General features: G+C 37.1%; 1 protein-coding gene across 1 annotated transcript; it reads right to left on the bottom strand.

The window, feature by feature from the left end:
• Positions 1-3129: 3129 nt before the first annotated feature.
• Positions 3130-3879, bottom strand: LOC113294645 (uncharacterized mitochondrial protein AtMg00810-like). The gene has a single exon (XM_026543030.1). It carries the CDS (start codon positions 3877-3879, stop codon positions 3130-3132), a length of 750 nt encoding a protein of 249 aa, XP_026398815.1.
• Between the last annotated feature and the right edge of the window lie 15177 nt (positions 3880-19056).

The following is a 19056-nucleotide window of genomic DNA, read 5'->3' as shown; positions in this document are numbered from 1 at the left end:
TGTATTCCATATGTATTGATAGTTTTGTCACTAAAATTGAGAAAGGGGGAGCTTGTTAGAGCACTGCTCGGTCGAACTCGCATGCGTTGCTATCTAAAGCATGTTTGTCAATGTTAGTGATCAAAACTATAAGTCTTGATTTCTAGTGTACTATAGCTAAGTCTCAGACTAGGATAGAAAGTGTAGTTGAGCTCAAGAACTCCATGGCGATCATCATTCAAGACGAAGGACAACTCAAGGAACTGGAGGAACTTCATCGACTAAAAGGTATGTGGAGACTTGAACTTATCTACCACTCAAAAGTCTATCTACTCTATCTCCTATCTTGAGACAAAAGTCGTTTTGCTATATAGACTTTGATTATACACATTTGCTATTTCGAGCCGAGTTTATCCCACCTATCTATTTCTCGAAATATGTGTTGGTAAGCTTTCGCTTTGGCCAAGTTCATCTTTACCTAGTGACGAAAGTCATGATATGTTTCAATCACTTGAAAATGGCTTTGAAGAAAAATGTTTTGTGAATAACAACTATATAACGTCCTCTAAGAATGTTTCAATGATTGAAATGAGAGTTTAGATTATATAACCAATGTTGGATATAAGCATTGTGCGGTAACACATATATGTATTCCTTGAACCAAAGTCCGCGTACTTTGTTGATCAGGAAAACCGGAACAAGAGTTGTGAACTCAGTCCGCGTACTTGAGTTGGTTATATCTAAAGACGATTATTTGTGAACTTATATTTATATTAACTAAGGAATGCAGTTTGCAAACCGTGGCTATAAAGTTCATGAATCGATTCGAGTGAATCAAATAGTTTTTTCTTTGATTGTGTCTTGTATACTTCTATAACATCTAAGCAATTGAAAAACTCTCTAACTAGTTCATTTGAGTCATTTGAACTAGTTATGGTGAAGAAGAATATGGTTGATATGAAAGTGCTCATAAGGCTAACCATTTGGTTAACTACTGTTGAACCAACAAATGTATAAGTTTGGGTACGGTTACACAAACCTAAAAACGTACATTTCATTTGTGTGTAACAAGCTAAGTTTTTTGATCTAACAGTTGAAAGATATTAGCTTGAATCTAATAAGGTTTTCATCTAACAGTGAATATTGAATGCTTTGTTACTAAGCTAACATTGATTGCAAACCATGATTTGAAAGACTATATAAGGAGAACTCTAGCAACTGGGAAACCTAATCCCACACCTCCTGTGTGATACTAATTGTATAAGCTAGAGTCGATTTTCCTTTAACCTTAGGTTTCTTCGAGACCCTGTAGGTTAACGACTTGAAGACTTCATTGGGATTGTGAAGCCAGACCGATACTACTTTCTTGTAGTTGTGTGATCTGATCTTGTTGATTCTATCGTGTTGAGTACAATCGTAACGATTGGCTTGAGATTGATATCTCCGATAGGAAACATATAAAAGTAGTCACAAACATCTTCGTCTCATCGTTTGTGATTCCACAATATCTTCTTTTGTCGCGTCGATTAAGATTATTGTGAGGTGATTGATAATTCTAGGCTGTTCTTCGGGAATATAAGTCCGGGTTATCAACTGGTTCATGTTCACCTTGATTTATCAAAAGACGGAACAAAAACTTGTAGGTATTTCTGTGCGAGACAGATTTATCTATTATCGTAGAATTTTCTGTGTGATACAGATTTATTTTTTAAAGTCTTCGACTTTGGGTCGTAGCAACTCTTAGTTGTGGGTGAGATCAGCTAAGGGAATCAAGTGCGTCGTATCCTGCTGGGATCAGAGACGTAAGGAACGCAACTGTACCTTGGATCAGTGTAAGATTGATCGGGGTTCAACTACAGTCCAGGCCGAAGTTAGTTTGTAGTAGGCTAGTGTCTGTAGTGGCTTAATACAGTGTATGTTGAATCTGGACTAGGTCCCGGGTTTTTCTGCATTTGCGGTTTCCTCGTTAACAAAACTTCTGGTGTCTGTGTTATTTCTTTTCCGCATTAAATTTTGTTATATAATTGAAATATCACAGGTTGTGTGTTAAGATCAATCAATTAGAATATCCAACCTTTGGTTGTTGATTTAAATTGATTGACACTTGGATATTGGTCTTTGGTACCATCCAAGTTTATCTCTCTAGTATTTGATAAAGACTCGCAGATTTCTATTTGCTTCAGTATAGATCAAATCGAGAGATTGAGATATTATTAACTCTTTGATATACTTTTATCTAGATTGAGTCTGACTGTCTAGTTGATTCTCTAGAAAGTAAATTGGAGTTAGTCCATACATATTGCTAATCGAAATATTGGGTGTGGTTGTTAGACCCCCGCTTTTTCAGTGTGACATCAATTTTAAGAAAAACCAAGTCATAATTGAATCATTCTTTACCAAATTAACATAAATGTAAAACTAAATTTATATATTCGAAGGGACCCATCGAAAGCTAAAAGAAGTTATTATTTTATAAACTTAGCGAATTATTGATTTAGCACGTTGGTCCCGACTCGGGACAGACAAATTTATTAATTTATATTATTAAATTATCGCGGATTAAATTATAGGGGTTCTACTGTACCTGGTAAAATAATTAGATACCTAGTCTATCTGCTACCCCATCCCACCCCCACGTTAAATTAGGTGAACCTAGTCATAAATGGTAAACGAGCTTATTTTTTCTTCGGGAGGTTGGGATCTTTCAAATTAAACAATTTGTTTTCTTCGGAACCCAAACCAAAAAAATTATATATCTACCTGATCCTTCTGGAATTGATGTAATCTGCTGGAAACATTATTCAGCTGGATCATATTTTTAGCTAGTAAACCATCTAATACGTCTTCAAATATCCCATGACATAAGATCCATTCTCTTTCATCTTTTCTGAGAATTCAGCTATTTATATGAAAACTTGTTAACAAGGCTTTACCAACATCTGCTAGATTAGCTTTGTAAGTTCCTTCTATCTAGCTAAGTTTACTGTAGGTTTAGGTTTACTGTAGGTTTAGGTTTAGGGAGAATAGATAGAATGGTTTGACATAAGATAAGAGACAGAATAGTTTTTAACAGAAGACAATCTTATTGATGTCAATGACACAAACTCAATTATACAGAGATACAATATATATACAAGAGTTCCTTGAACTTCAAGGTAAAGTTTTTCCCAATTGGTTTTGATTTCTAAATATACAGGAGAACAAACTTGGTAGCCAAGAGATTACCGTGTACAATGTTGGGTCACAATGTACACGTACTAGATGCTGTATTAACACCCTCCCGCAAGCGTAATGGGTGTTACCAAAAGTAGAACAACGATCATCAAGAGAACCAGCCCAATCAGAATCAGTATATGCACCGAAGGATAATTGTAGAGAAGGCGATGGCCGAAGAAGTATACCAAAATTAGTTGTATGCTTGAGATAACGAAGTATTCGCTTAACTAAACTCCAATGAAACTTGGTAGGAGCATGCATAAACTGACATACTTTATTGACAACATATGCAAGATCCGGACGAGTAAATGTCAAATATTGCAAAGCTCCAACAATACTACGGTATTCAGTAGCATCAGATAATAAAGTGCTACGATCAAAAGAAATATCACCAGAAGTACTAAGTGGAGTTTGAATTGGTTTGACTCCATCCATTTTTGCTCGAATAAGAAGATCATGAGCATAACGTTGTTGAGAAAGAAATAAACCCGAAGAAGTACGAGTCTCCTTAATGCCAAGAAAATAAGACAAGGAACCAAGATCTTTAATCGCAAATTCATGTTGTAGACGAGTGAGAATGGAAGTGATACCTGTGGTGTTGGATCCAGTAACTATGATGTCATCCACGTAGACCAACAAATAAATAGTACCAGACCAACAAATAAATAGTACCATAAGTACCATTGTAAATAAACAGAGACCACACTTTCAAGTAATAAACCCAATCTGTAGCAAGAAAGTACTAAGTCTGTGGTACCACGCTCGAGGAGCCTGTTTACGTCCGTAGAGAGAACGGTGTAATTTGCAAACATGTGTAGGAAATCGAGAGTCCAGATAACCTGGAGGTTGTTTCATGTACACCTCTTCTTGAAGTTGTCCGTGTAAAAAAGCATTATGCACATCAAGTTGATGAATAGGCCAATTGGAAGATAAAGTTAATGTAAGAATAATACGTATAGTGCATGGTTTAACAACTGGACTAAAAGTTTCGGAATAATCTATTCCCTCTTTTTGATTATAGCCTTTAGCAACCAAGCGAGCTTTAAAGCGTTCAATCGTACCGTCAACCTTTCGTTTAATAAGAAATACCCATTTACATCCAATAACGTTCATAGAAGGATCATATGGTACTAGTGACCAGGTACCATTTCGAATCAATGCATTGATCTCGTCATCTGTTGATTGACGCCATTTTGGATCTTTATGAGCCTGTAAAATACAAGTTGGTTCACAAAGTGAATCACATACCAGCGCATATTTGGAGGCACCAAGAACTTTGGGTTTAAAAATTCTGTCTTTAGCTCTAGTCACCATTGGATATGTCCCAAGAGCAGGAGCTACAGTTGAAACATGATGGGTGAAATCTACTTCGGAAGTGGAAGTTGGAGCTGAGCCCGTGGTCTGTCAAGTGGAGCCTAACACGTCAGATGTAGAAGTGGTATTCGGTGCTAGAGTTGAAATTAAATGCGAGTCTGGGGTAGCAACACTATCAGTGGATACTGGTTTTTGGCTGGTTGGAGACTGAGGAGCCAAAGGGGACGATATTGGTTGGATAGGTGGAGACTTGTCGTTCGCAGATGGATATGGAAGTGTAGAACCATGAATTGACAATGCATCCAATGTTGATGATAACGTCTAAACAAGTGCGGACTGTGTAGCATTACGTGAACCAACCGGAACTGTGCAAATTGGCAGTAACGGAGCAATAGTAGAACGGGTAGACAAGGCTGGTGGTAATAAAACAGACAATGGTGAAGTAGGAGTTACCTATGAAGTAGTCGATGCCGGTGAAGGTGATGATGCGGATGCAAAGGGAAAGGTAGTCTCATCAAAAACAACATGACAACTTACGTATATACGACCTATAGGAATATGAAGGAATTTGTAACCTTTGTGAAATGGAATATAGACAATAAAAACACAAGGAGATGAAAGAGGCTCCATTTTGTGAGATCTATACGGATGTAGGTGAGGATAACATAGACAACCTAATACACGAAGAGAGGTGTAGTCTGGTGGAAGACCAAAAAGAGCTTCATATGGAGAGGAATTATTAATAGAAGTCGAAGGAACACGATTCATTAAATAACAAGTAGTGTAAAAAAAATCATACCAATATGAGGACGGTACAAAAGCCATATTAAGAATTGTAAGACCAGTTTCACGAATATGACGATAACGACGTTCTACCAAACCATTTTGTTCAGAAGTATGTGGGCATGAAAATCGATGGAAAATACCAAGTTTTCGAAGATGCGGAGTAAGTTTGCGATACTCAACAGCATTATCAGATTGAATTTTTTTGATCATTTGATCAAAAAGATTTTCAACATGCTTTTGAAACAAAAAGAATATAGAAAAGACATCAGATTTCTGAGACATAGGAAACATCCAAGTAAAAAGACTAAACGCATCAATAAAAATAATATAATATATGTATCCTTCATTAGATAAAATATGAGAAGGTCCCCAAACATCTGATACAATTAAATCTAATGGATTGGAATAATTAGTTTTACTGGAATTGAAAGGTAATTTATGACTCCTATGTTCATGACAAGATGAACAAAAAACTAATAGTCTGACTTGAAACCAGAAGATAAAACTGAGAGACGACTTTACGAACTGTACGCATCATTGGATGTCCCAATCTATAGTGCTAGTCTTATAAACTAGCACGTTCTCCTATGCAAACTTTAGGAGATTTCTACGAATCATCAAGTTGATAGAGACCACCCTTCCTACTGCCGCGAAGAAGAACCTTTCCGGTACATAGATCCTTCACAAGACAAAAATTTGGATGAAATCAAACAAAACATTATTATCAGTGGTGAGACGGGAAACAGACAAGAGATTATGAGATATTTGTGGTGCAAAAAGAACATTGCGAAGCTTCAACTTACGATTGGGAGTTCCCAAAATATAGGGAGAATAAATACCAAGCTAAGTTTACTGTAGGTTTACTGTAGATACCAAGCTAAGTTTACCGTAGGTTTAGGTTTAGGGAGAATAAATAGAATGGTTTAACAGAAGATAAGAGACAAAATAGTTTTTAACATAAGACAATATTATTGATTTCAATGACACAAACTCAATTATACAGAGATACAATATATATACAAGAGTTCCTTGAACTTCAAGGTAAAGTATTTCCTAATTGGTTTTGATTTCTAAATATACAGGAGAACAAACTTGGTAGCCAAGAGATTACCGTGTACAATGTTGGGTCACAATGTACACGTACTAGATGCTGTGTTAACATATCTCTCCCTTTAATTTGCACATCATGAATTCCTGAATCAGATTACTATATTTTTCGGGATTTCCCATTCGTATGGGTAGTCTGATTTCCTTTTCCCTATCTGCTATCCTCTATGATCTCTTTCCCCCTGTCTAGGTTGTATTTTGGCTTAAATCTCCCGACTTCACACCTTTATATAATACGATTTCTCTATCTTTGGTTTACCTAGAAATGTTGATGTAACACCCCTAGTTCTCCACATTGCATTTTTCACCTTTTATGTTATCTTTCTATTTTGTTGATTGAGTCATCTTTATTGATGCTTTTAGAAAATAAGTGGATGTATTACATGTTATGCTTTATTTCTATTTTTGGTCGACCAAAAATAGTTTGTGCACCTAGTGATCTTTATGCATAAAACCAGTCTAATTTTTGAGCAACAACATGGATGGCTATGAGTCCATAATCCACTGTTTGGAAAAAACTAATAGACATTATTATCAATAGCAACATTTTTTGTTTATTTGTGTTTTATATGCAAAGCTAGAACCATATTCTTACCCAAACCCAGCCAATTGGGCTGGCCCTATTGCCAAACTCAGCCCTCAGAACCCGACTATACAATTATATTAAAAGAGGGGGGATCAGTGGACATGGCTAGGGGAACAAAATCCAACACGGCTTATTATCCATTGATTTGATCATGTAGAACGGTTGAGATGATAGGTTATACAAATTAATCACGGCTCAGATTTTGAAAAAGCGGGGTTTAACAACCACACCCAATATTTCGTTCGGAAATCTGAATGGACATACTCCAATATACTTTCAAGAGAATCAACTAGACAGTCAGACTCAATCTATAGAAAAGTATATCAAAGAGTTTATATCTCAATTTCTCAATGCAATCTGCAATCAAACAAATAGGAATTTGCGAGCCCGATTGAATAAGAGAAATAACTTGGACGGTATCACAAACCAATATCCAAGTGTCAATCAATTCAATCAACAACCCAAAGGTCGGATTCAAGAACTGAATGAACTTAACGCACAACCTGTGATATTTCTATTATATAACAAAATATAACGCAGAAAAGAAATAACACATACACCAGAATTTTGTTAACGAGGAAAAAACGCAAATGCAGAAAAACCACGGGACCTAGTCCATCTTTGAACACCACACTGTATTAAGCCTCTACAGACACTAGCCTACTACCAATGAACTTCAGACCGGAATGTAGTTGAGACGTAATCAATCTCACACTGATCAAGGTACAGTTGTGCTCCTTGCGTCTCTGAACCCCAACAGGATTCTACACACTTGATTCCCTTAGCTGATCTCACCCATAACCAAGAGTTGCTACGACCCAAAGTCGAAGACTTGATAAACAAATCTGTCTCACACAGAACAGTTTATTGGAATAGATAAATCTTTCTCCCACAGAAATACCTATGAGTTTTGTTCTGTCTTTTGATAAATAAAGGTGCACAGGAACCAATTGATTAACCGGACTTATATTCCCGAAGAACAGCCTAGTATTATCAATCACCTCACAATATTCTTAATCGTATGGAAACGAAACAAGATATTGTGGAATCACAAACGATAAGACGAAGATGTTTGTGACTACTTTTAATCGTACCTATACGAGATAAATCTCAAGCAAATCTTAGCAAAGATAATACTCAATCACGATAGTAGAAGTAAGATAAGAACACGCAACCACAGAGAAAATAGTTGGGTCTGCCTTCACAATCCCAATGAAGTCTTTAAGACGTTAACCTACAGGGTTTCGTGAAAAACCTAAGTTTAAAGGAGAATTGACTCTAGTCGCAACAGTATCACACATGTTGTGTGGGGATTAGGTTTCCCAGTTGCTAGAGTTCTCCCTTATATAGTTTTCAAATCAGGGTTTGCAATCTAAGTTACCTTGGTAACAAAGCATTCAATATTCACCGTTAGATGAAAACCTGATTAGTCTCAAGATAATATCTTTCAACCATTAGATCGAACTTAGCTTGTCATACACAAATAAAATGTACCTTCATTTAGGTTTGAGTAACAATACCTAAACGTGTACACTAGGTTGGCTCAACAGTAGTTAACCGAGGTTAGTTATATGAACACTCTCATATCAACCTTATTCATCTTAACCACAACTAGTTCAAATGACTCAAATGAAACTAGTTATAGAGTTGTTCAATTGGTATATTCTCATAGAAGTATACAAGAACATAATTGAAGCAAAATCGGTTTGATTCACTCGAATCAATTCATGAATTTTATATCCACGGTTTGCAATCAATTCCTGAATTTTATATCCACGGTTTGCATAGAATGCATTCCCTATTATATAAATGTATTAGTTCATGAACAAACCGAAGTTAGAACTTTAACCACTCAAGTATGCAAACGGGTACACATACTTAAAGTAGCTGGTCTGAGTTTGGGTTTGTAGTTGCGGGAAATCCTACACTACACCCCTCACAAGATTTCATTAACATTCAACTCATTTTTGGATTAACAATCTTAATTTTATTGATGAATCTTTGAACAATCTTACAAGAAAAGATAAAGGAATCAAGAATAACCACTGCTCTAGATTTTCTCTCTCCTATTTACTTGCTTCTCACTTAGAAAAGATCTCTGTCTTTTCCTTTACAACTGAACGGCTATTTATAGGGAATTACATAGTGGATGACAGCTAATTTGTCCTTTATTTTCGGATATGGCTTGCGACATTCTCGCAACCTTACAAATGTTAATCTCGCAAACTCCCTAATTTTCGCAGGACCATCACATTTTTCTCATGATTTAGCTGACGTCGTTTATTATTTCGTTTCTGAAGTGGTTCTGCGACACTGTTGTGTTGTGTTGTGTTGTTAATAATTTCGCTGAGGCATTATTGCTGTGAGATTCTGATCCTACATCTTTCCTCTTCTCATATCTTCTCTGTGAAGTAGAGAACGATGTGAGAAATGCCGCATCTGCCCATCTCTTCATATTCTGCATTTATCACACGTATCCTTTCTTCCATCTATTTCCTGACATGTCTTCTGTAACTGCTGCTTTTCAACCGCTCATGTCTTTTTGCATTAATAGTGTTTATCTTTTCGAGTAAAAAAATCTTCTCTATATATTCTTCTTGCTCTTTTTCCATTTTGTTTTTATTTTCTCTTCTCTTTTTACTCTCTCATATCTGCAACTCTATTGTTCTTCCGTAAGTTCTGCCGTTGCAACTTTTTCTTCTTTCTTCTTCTTTTAATCTTTTTAGTTTCTTCTTCATCTCCATATTGTTCCCTCTGTAGATCTTCACTGTTCGTAACTTTCTTCCTTTTTAATTTTTACGAATTAATCTTCCTGCTGGTGTTTTCCATGGATTCATCGAGGTTAGTTTTATTTTTTCTTTCTTATGGGTTTTGCTGAAATTGATCTTGCTTACTGCCTTATTTGATGTTGTTTATGTGATTCCCATACTGTTGTTATTTCAACAAAAACGCCTCTAACACCAAATTTACGGTTCAGAGCCCTAATATTCCCAAATCGCAGCATAAGATTTTTGTAAACAAAAGAAAGTCTGTGAATCATAAGGTAGTAAGAAACAATATTCTTTTCTAATAACAATATTGTTGCCTCTGTTTCTTATCTGGATTGTGATTCGCAGGGTGATAAGGATTCCAACAAACCTCTCAAGAAATCTCGACACCTCAAAACCGTTGAAATCTATGTTCCATTCCACTTACTTATCCCTTCAAAATCTCATGCGACATCTTCGCAAGTTAAACCATTATCTCCAATTCGCGAAAAGGTTGCCTCGGATTTCATCTCTTAAACTGACCTTCCAATGATTGAAACCCCCCTTATTAATCCTTTTGTGAATGAAACTTCTTCTCCTCCTATTGATAATGTTTCCCAACCTTCTATCATTGCCAGTTCTCTACCTGAGCCTCTTCCTTTTTCTAAAGAAACTGTGGAAGGAATAGATATTGCTTTCAAAGTTTTGTCTGAGGTCCTGGATGATGGCAAGAAGTCTCCCATTGATCCTGTCAAGTCTGGTGTTTGCGAAATTCTGAGTAAGTATTTTGGCTCTGACAGAGCTGCTTCGCAAACAGCTTTGGAAAAAGAGTGTAATGCTCTTCGTCTCGAAAATCAAAAGCTCCAGAATGTTTCGCTGGATCGCGACAATCTTCGCAAGAAGAATGATGAACTGAGAGGTATGATTTCCTTATGTGTCTTCAATTTGCCTTTCTAATGATTTTATCCTTTCCATATTTAATTCCTTGAAATCCCTTTTCGCATGTTAAGCCTTAAACCAGAAACGAATAATAGAGATATCAATTTGAATCTGCTGTTGAAGAAGCCCGTGTTGATAAAGAGATTTTGATGGATCAATATAACCAATTAGATAACCTCTATTCATACTCTGTTGATCATATAAATAATCTTACCAATGAAAATACCCAATTAGTTCGGAGGCAAGATTTATTAAGTAATGAAATATCTCGCCTCTCTTATTCTTTAACTAAAGCTAATCTAGGGATGGAATCTTTATCAGATGAGAATAAAACTCTATCTCAAGAGAAGCGAATTGTTTAAAAGATGGCGATATCTTCGCAACAACTTAGCATCCTTCAGAAAGTATGTGATGACCAAGAACAATCTCTTCGCTCTTTGAGAAATGAACTTAAAGAAGTAACAGAGTCATCTATCGCTGAAAGAGATACACTCATTCAAGGTAGAATAGCTTTAAGTGTAAAGGCGAACAACTTAAAGAACAATATTCCAAATTAGAAGAATCTTATTCTTCTCTTGCGAAGAAAAATGCCTTTCTTATTTCTAAAGAGAAAAATCTTCAGTCTCGACTTAAAGGTTTAGTTGGAGATAAATTTGATGATGCGATGGACCGTTGGGAGAATAGTTGTCTGACCTTGATTCAACACCTTATTTCGCAAAAGAAGGTAGTCATAATAGTTTGACTGCCTTAACTATCTTTTCTTTGTCATATCTTTTTGAGTTCTTCATCTTACTGAAATTTTGTATTCTACTTTTCGCAGAGTCTGAGAAAAATCTTCATTCCTCCATTTCTGTTTTGGAGGCTAAATATGCCAAAATTCGCAAAGAAAATGCACTACTCGTCTCTGTCCTTACTGGTTCTCGCGACCGAGCAGAAAGAAGACTTGATTATCTTGCTTACTTTAAGGATATTCAAGATAGGAATCATCAGAGAGCACTTCTTCGTCAAGTTCATCTCCGGGCTGAAGTCCTTGTAAATGATATTTTATTGTCCAAATCTCTTCCTCCTACATCAATCGAACCTTTGGAAGTAGATGATGATGAAATTCCTCGTCCTGCTGACAGTGATTATGATTATGAAAGTGGTGGAGAGAATAGTCTTTTGGAAGATGGAGAAGAGATCCCTTCTAAGGAAGCAACTGCTGGTGCTAATCAAGATGAAAACGAAAAAGAAATCTCTTCTAAAGAAGTAATTGCTGGCGATAATCAAGGTGGCGGCGAAAAAGAAGTCCCTCTCAAAGGAATTATTGTTGGTGAAGATCAGAATCGAAATGAAGAAGGTTGGCGATAATGAGAACATTGGCGAAGAGCGTCCATTATCTCCTTCTACTGGAATTAATACTGAAGCATGAGCTTCTTATCTAGTTCTATCTTCTTGAATTGTTTCATCTTTATTATTTCTTGCGAATAATATTCTTCAACCAACTTTGGAATTAATTTTCTCTTTTAGTATTTTGCTGGCGAGAAAGATAATGCCTCTTGTTTACTGATTCCCATACTTGCCTCTCATTATCTTTCTTGCGAGAAATGATCTGTTATGAATACTTATAAATATTTTGTTTTGTCATGTGGTCTTATTTTGCCTTCCTAATTAAAGGTCTTATTATGCCACCTCTTGTCATTGCGACAAAATCGCAGGACGTCCTTGCACTTTCATGCAAAAACCCATTGATCTTGCCTTAACTTTTTCTTTTGTATTATTGCCTCTTCAGGAATGTTGCGACAATATGATAGGCCTAAATATTCTTGCGAAAATAAAGCCCCATTACATTGCCGTCTTGCGACGAAATCGCAGGACGTCTTCGCACTTTCATGCGAAAACCCATTGATCTCGTCTTATCTTTTTCTTTATATTCCTCTTCAGGATTGTTGCACAAATATGACAAGCCTTAATACCCTTGCGAGTAAAAAGCCTCATGACATTTGCGTCTTAAGACACTTATCAGCTCCCTAATGGAGGGTGCCGCCCTTATCTCCCCCTGGTTGCCCCTTCAAGGAGGCGTACTTCTACCATACAAGGTTAGCTCCTCCCATCCGTCTTAACAACAACCAGTTGTTTTCGCAGCCTCTTATCCCTTTTACCTATAGGGTTTATGGTTACGAGACTGCACCCTAAGTGGGGTTTTCTTCGGGCCGAGTGCAGTATAAGCCAAGACTTGTCAAGAATGGCAAGGTACGCTCCAGACGCCCCTGGCACTCTTGACTCAACCGTGTACCTCGGCGCCTTGATCAGATTCTGCACTCCTTGGGAGAGTCCTTATTACCTTAGTCGCCCAACCTAAGTCATATGCTTAAGCTGAGAATCCAAGGTGCCTCTCCCGGATGGGCTTTATTGACCCCAAATCTCCATGACTCAGGTTCCGGTGGCGGTGTAGCCTTTCCCTGAGCCATGCAACAGGTACCCCCTTATATGACATACTTTAGGTCTTACATTTGCCTCTTGCGAAATTTTATTCGCGAACTAGGGTGTACGCCATAAAGGTTCGCCCCTTTCTTTTATGTCATTGTTCTATGATTATCTCTGCGAAAGTTTTGCACATCATGATCTTGTTTTGATATGAATAATCTCGCAACTATTCTTTCAGAATCCATAACTTCTCAAAGCTTCTTACGGATAATATCTTTTTAAGTACAATCTGTTCCATGGTCTGTCAAGTCTATGACCAACATCTCTACCTTCTGGATCCATTAATTTATAAGCTCCTGTCCCAACTATCTCCTTAATGATGTAAGGTCCATCCCATTTTTTCGCTAACTTTCCACCATTTTCTCGCTGATATATTGGTGTCTCTTGCAGAACTAAATATCCTGGTTGAAATTCGCGTACTTTGACATGTTTATTATATTCTCGGGTTAATCTTCGCTGATAATTCTCCATATGTTGTAAAGCTCTTTCTCTTTTCTTCTAAATCATCAAGTTTGCTTAAGATCAAACCTGCACTAAGATTTTTCTCCGAAGCTTCTCTCTTTGTTGTCGGAATAACAACTTCTGTTGGTAACACCGCTTCAACTCCGTATGTTAAACAAAAAGGTGACATTCCAGTAGCTTCTCTCCTAATTGTGTTATAAGCACATACTGCATTATGTACTTGTTCGCAACATGCTCTATGATGTCCTTATAATTTTTTCTTTAATATATCTGCAATTGTTTTGTTTGTTGCCTCCGCCTGCCCGTTAGCTTGTGGATATAGAGGAGTAGACTTTCCACATTTTATTTTAAATGCATTAAGTAACATTTCTATGTTCTGTCCTTCAAACTGTTTCCCATTATCAGATACCAACTGCGCGGGAATTCCGAATCTGCAAATGATATTTTCGAATATGAATGTAAAGATATCTTTGTCGCGAATATGTTGTTCTGCCTTTACTTCTGTCCATTTTGTGAAATAATCTGTTGCGACTATTAAGTATCTTCTTTGTCCATATCCTGGTAAAAATGGCCCCACAATATCTAATCCCCACTTTACAAAAGGCCATACACTGGTTGAAGATGACAATGGTGCTCCAGGTGCATGTATTTTCTTTCCGTGCCGCTGACAATCTTCGCAACGTCTTGATATTTGTTTTGCATCTTCGTGCATGTATGACCAGTAAAAGCCTTGCATTTTTGCTCTATGTGCCAAATATCTTCCCCCGCTATGATTGCCAGCATCCCCACTATGTAACATTTTTAGCACCTTTTCTCCTTCTTCTCGTGTCAAACATCTGATTTGTAGATGGGGAAAAACGATTTGCTGGTTTTTAAGGAATTGAGGAGACGACCGTACGGAGAAGACTCCTCGAACCGAGGGAAATGTTAAACCTCACACAGATGCACCGCTGCAAAGGCGGTGCTTTAGATTCGAGAGATCAATCTGTAGTACTCCGGCCTAAATCATGAATTTATGAAAAATTCATGAATTTTGAGAAATTTGATGAATTTAGGGAGTTTCCATGAATTGAAGGAGTTTTCATGAGTTCATGGAAGCAAAATATTAAAATAATAAAAACACGGGCGTGTGGGACCATGGAGGCATGGCCGGTCGGCTATGGACCGGTCCCACGAGTTTCTCATAATTTTGTAATATTATTAGGTATTTTTGATGATTTGAGGGAATTTTTCCTAATTTGAGAGAAATACCATAAAATCAAGGAATTTGATGAATTTAAGGAAAAATAGGATAAATAATAATAAAATAATAAAGCAAAGGGCGTGTGGGACCGGCTAGTGGCCCGGTCCCACAAGTTTTCATAATTTTATTTTATTTTATTATTATATGATGATTTGTGCAAAAAATACCATGAAATCAAGGAGTTTTTTCATGAAATTAGAGAAATAATAATAATAATAAAATAATAAGGAACCGTGGGGTGTGGGGCCGGCTGGGACCAAGGCATGGCCGGTTGGCCAATGGTCATGCCCCACACTCTTTTCCTTAATTTTATATTATTTGTTATGGATTTATGGAAGTACCATGAAACCGAGGAGCTTCCTCGAAACGAAGGAGATTTCATTAGATGAGAGAATTTTCATCAAATCATGGAAAATAATAAAAATGTATTAAAAATATAAAAATGGCGTGGAACTGACCACGGCACGGTCAGTAGGTCGTGTGTCCGTGTTCCCAACACCTTGGTCAATATTTTTAATTATTTATTATTTTCTTCCCTATTTTGCATAGGTTCATCGTTTCGTTGTATTTTGAAATACTCGTTCGTGCGGTGACTGTTAGTGTATCGTCATTGAATACACTTTCACCATTTGAATCGGGGCTTACTTAAAGGTAGCTCAGACGCCCGGTTATTGATTATTTATTACTAACTGGGGAATTCAGTGGAGAATAATTCACAAAACTGAGTAATAAGATGTTTATTATTAATTCATAGGATCAGCTGAGGATTCGACTACGAATTCAAATAATAAAGTGAGCATTAACATTCCATGGGATCGTAGATTCGACCATAGAATCAGAGTAATTAGGATTTATCTATTACCATTTATGAGACCAGTTGTGGATTCGATCATGAAATCGGAGTAATGAGATAATATAGTTATTGTTATTCTATGAGATCAAGTCGTGGATTCGATCATAGAATTAGAACAATTGTTTATTGCCATTTCATGGGATCATGTCGTAGATTCGACCATGAAATAGGAGCAATTCTCATTTCCATTCCACGGGATTAGGTCGTGGATTCGACCATGGAATAGGAGAAATTGTTATTGCCATTCCATGGGACCAGTCGTGGATTCGACCATGGAATAGGAGCAATAATAGATTATTCTGGGAATTCAGTAGTGAATGTCACGGCAGAATTAATCTTAATTAGGAATAATTAACTTTGTGGATCTATACTAGCAGAGCAAGCTGTCTAGGAGCATTAATTATCCCGATATGAGATTGTCGGTAATTCATATCCTTTATATAGTCAGGGTAAACTCGTTGTTTGTTCCTGAAGACCTTATCGCTCTATACTATCAGAGCAAGCTGTCTAGGAGTCGTCCATCTCGTGATATTATATAGAAATAATCACTGAAAGTGTTCCGTGTTCATGAGATATGCCGTTGTCCAGTCTTGAGACTACATATCTACATGTACTCTGAGAGAAAGTACTCCCCGTTCAGAATTCGATGAGAGACCCGTGTCTCAATACTCACGTCTGATTGCTGGATCAGAGCTTCGTATAATTATGAGTTCACGATTTTAGCCCTTGTCGAAAATACACCATCTACATTAAGTACCCTGCTTACTGAGGAAAGTTGTGTTCCTCAATCAGCATTAAATGGTGATTTTCCGGCCATAAATAACAATACCAGTAATTGAACTTAGTCGTAAGTTTAGACGTTACCGGATTTCGAGAGCATGAGCAAACCACGACTTGATGAATACTTCAATGTCATGATTGGAGTGTCGTTTGATGAGCATAAATTGGTGTTGAACCACTGGTTTGGACGACGAGTCCGTGGTTGGTCAGGATTCGCGGGACGGACCCATGAAAACAAATCCTTATTTTATGAATAGACGCTCGTTCGTTCGTTAGTTTAAGGAACAAACAAAATAGACCTGAGTCTAATGATATAAAATTCGTCTAGGAGCTTTCATGAAAACCGGAATTTTATATTTTAAATATGTGAGATTTCACAAAGTGGAATAAACTCTCGTTTCAAAGGTGGATGCTCGTACGAGAGAAAAGTTTTTTTTTTTGGTAGACGTGCGTCTGTTAGTAATAAAATTTGTTTACGAGCCTTCATGAAAAAATTAATCTTCGAGCTTTCGGAAATCTTTGAAAATATACTCTCGCTTCAAAGACAGATGCTCGTGCGACGATGCGCTAACATATATAGATATATTTTTCAAATTTACGTGAGTTTCACGTTAAAATATATTTTGTAAAATCAATGTTTTGATTTTGAACAATTGTTGAAACTAGACAACCATACATGGTGAAAGAATGTCTATATGTGAGTTTTCACAATCGTAGAATTGACGTCTGTCCAGATTTTGAGAAACCAGTGAATGTTCACATTGTAAAATTTACGTGGGTTGTTCACGGTTTTGTGAAAATCATGTCAGAGTTTTGCTCGTCTTAGCAGGTTTGAAGGAACGCGCAAGATTTGAAGTATTAACTCATGTACTGTTAGTGGAATCGTAAACAGGTAAGAGTTGAAAGTTACCATTTTTGCAGAGGCTGATGTGAGCATCTTTATTCCATGATTCGTTGTTTTGCTGAATCCTGTGCTTTGTATAAATGATGCGCTGAATGTTATGCATCTTTCACAGCCACTTTGCAAGAATGACTGACTCCCATGATGACACTTTCAAAGACGATGTTTCCAGGGATGACATCTCCGCGGGTGTAACTTCAAGAAATGGTACTTCTGGGACCTCTGAGTGATGGTGAGAGATCCTTCGTACTGAGTTGTACTCCTGGTTATTTCATCAACTATACCACAGGATGATCATGTAGTGAGGTTTCAGATCAATGTAGACTCCTCGGAAATGGAAGAAAGTCTTCGGGGCGGAGCACCCAGAAGTAAGGACTACAGGATGTTAGCAAATGACGTTCAGTCCCCAACCGATTCTTTGGTGAGTTGTTAGTGCTCCTTGTATCATGACTTTTTCCTGCTCGTGCAATTAGGATCACGAGACCAAGGTTTTGTTATTTCTTTTCAGAACTTTTCTCCATCGATTGACAGTCTTCAACTTGTTCCCAGGCGAACAATTCAGGAATCCAGTACTGATGAAGAAGTCGATGTAAATATCTTTTTCGTGCAGGTGATCACGGCATCTCCTTGAATGAAATAATAATAATTTTTGTTGATGAATCCAGGAAGAAATCATTGTAGATAAGAATCATGTTGTTGAAATGCACTCTTCTTTGGGAGATGGGAATATGGAGAATTCCCGAAATCCCGAACCGAATGGAGATAGCGGTGTTGTCAACGGAGATTCTGGCATCGTCGAGCCTTCAAATGATTTAGAGACTCCCTTAGTAAGTATATCTCCTTTAATTTCTTCAATGAAGTATGATATCACTGATTATTGAATGAATTAATGAAAATCCATGTGAATTTATGGATAACTTTGCCGAAATACGTCACCGGAAAATTTCAGACTTCAGATTTTACTAGAGACGCTGTAGAATCTTCGTCCGAAGTCGGATTTTCGCGGTTTGCATATGTATATTAAAGCCCAGGAAATTTCCAAGCTTTAGTAAATAAGCTCTTTGAAGTTTGAGCATGTTTAGGGCCTGAAAAAGGCGAAATAGTGAACTTCCAGGAGACCTTCAGAACTTTTTCAGATGGCATGTTGCTCCATGGTTTAGCCACATCTATTTGCTTGTTCATCGGATTGTCATGAAATTTTGATACGTTGTAGACGACATCCATACGAAGAGAATGGTATATAACCCATATTCAGATTCCTCGTAGATTGCTCCCGGTTCGTCTTTTAGTACAGGGCAGAGTACAGTTTCTTCAGACGAGGTTACCGTAAAACGTATTTTCATGACTTTCATGCTATTTGCTCGTGCCTTGAGTGTATAATGATTAATCTTGATAATGTTGGATTGCTTGTATGATTTATTTTATGATCTCATTTGGTTTCAAGCTTAAATGACTCTAATCCTCATGTAATCTTCGTATTAGGTGCCAAATACCGAAGTTGAGGATATTGAAACCAATGAGGATAACTCAAACTGCCCTGGAGTTATTGATGAAGAAACAACCATCTCTGCACTTCAAGTCCATGAGAAGGTTGTCATTGAAGTCTTGGAAACTCAGATTGTTGCTGCTTCAGTGATAGAAGAAACCGAAACACCAGTAGAGAATACTGAAGAAACT

The sequence above is a fragment of the Papaver somniferum genome, chromosome 7, assembly GCF_003573695.1.
Source record: "Papaver somniferum cultivar HN1 chromosome 7, ASM357369v1, whole genome shotgun sequence".
NCBI classification, from domain to species: domain Eukaryota; kingdom Viridiplantae; phylum Streptophyta; class Magnoliopsida; order Ranunculales; family Papaveraceae; genus Papaver; species Papaver somniferum.
The sequence above is the reverse complement of the archived record's forward strand: the minus strand, read 5'-3'. Positions and strand labels throughout refer to the sequence as shown.

Excerpts from the sequence above, each read along its gene's own strand:
- LOC113294645 (XM_026543030.1), bottom strand. The coding sequence starts at position 3,879 with ATGGTACTTATGGTACTATTTATTTGTTGGTCTGGTACTATTTATTTG.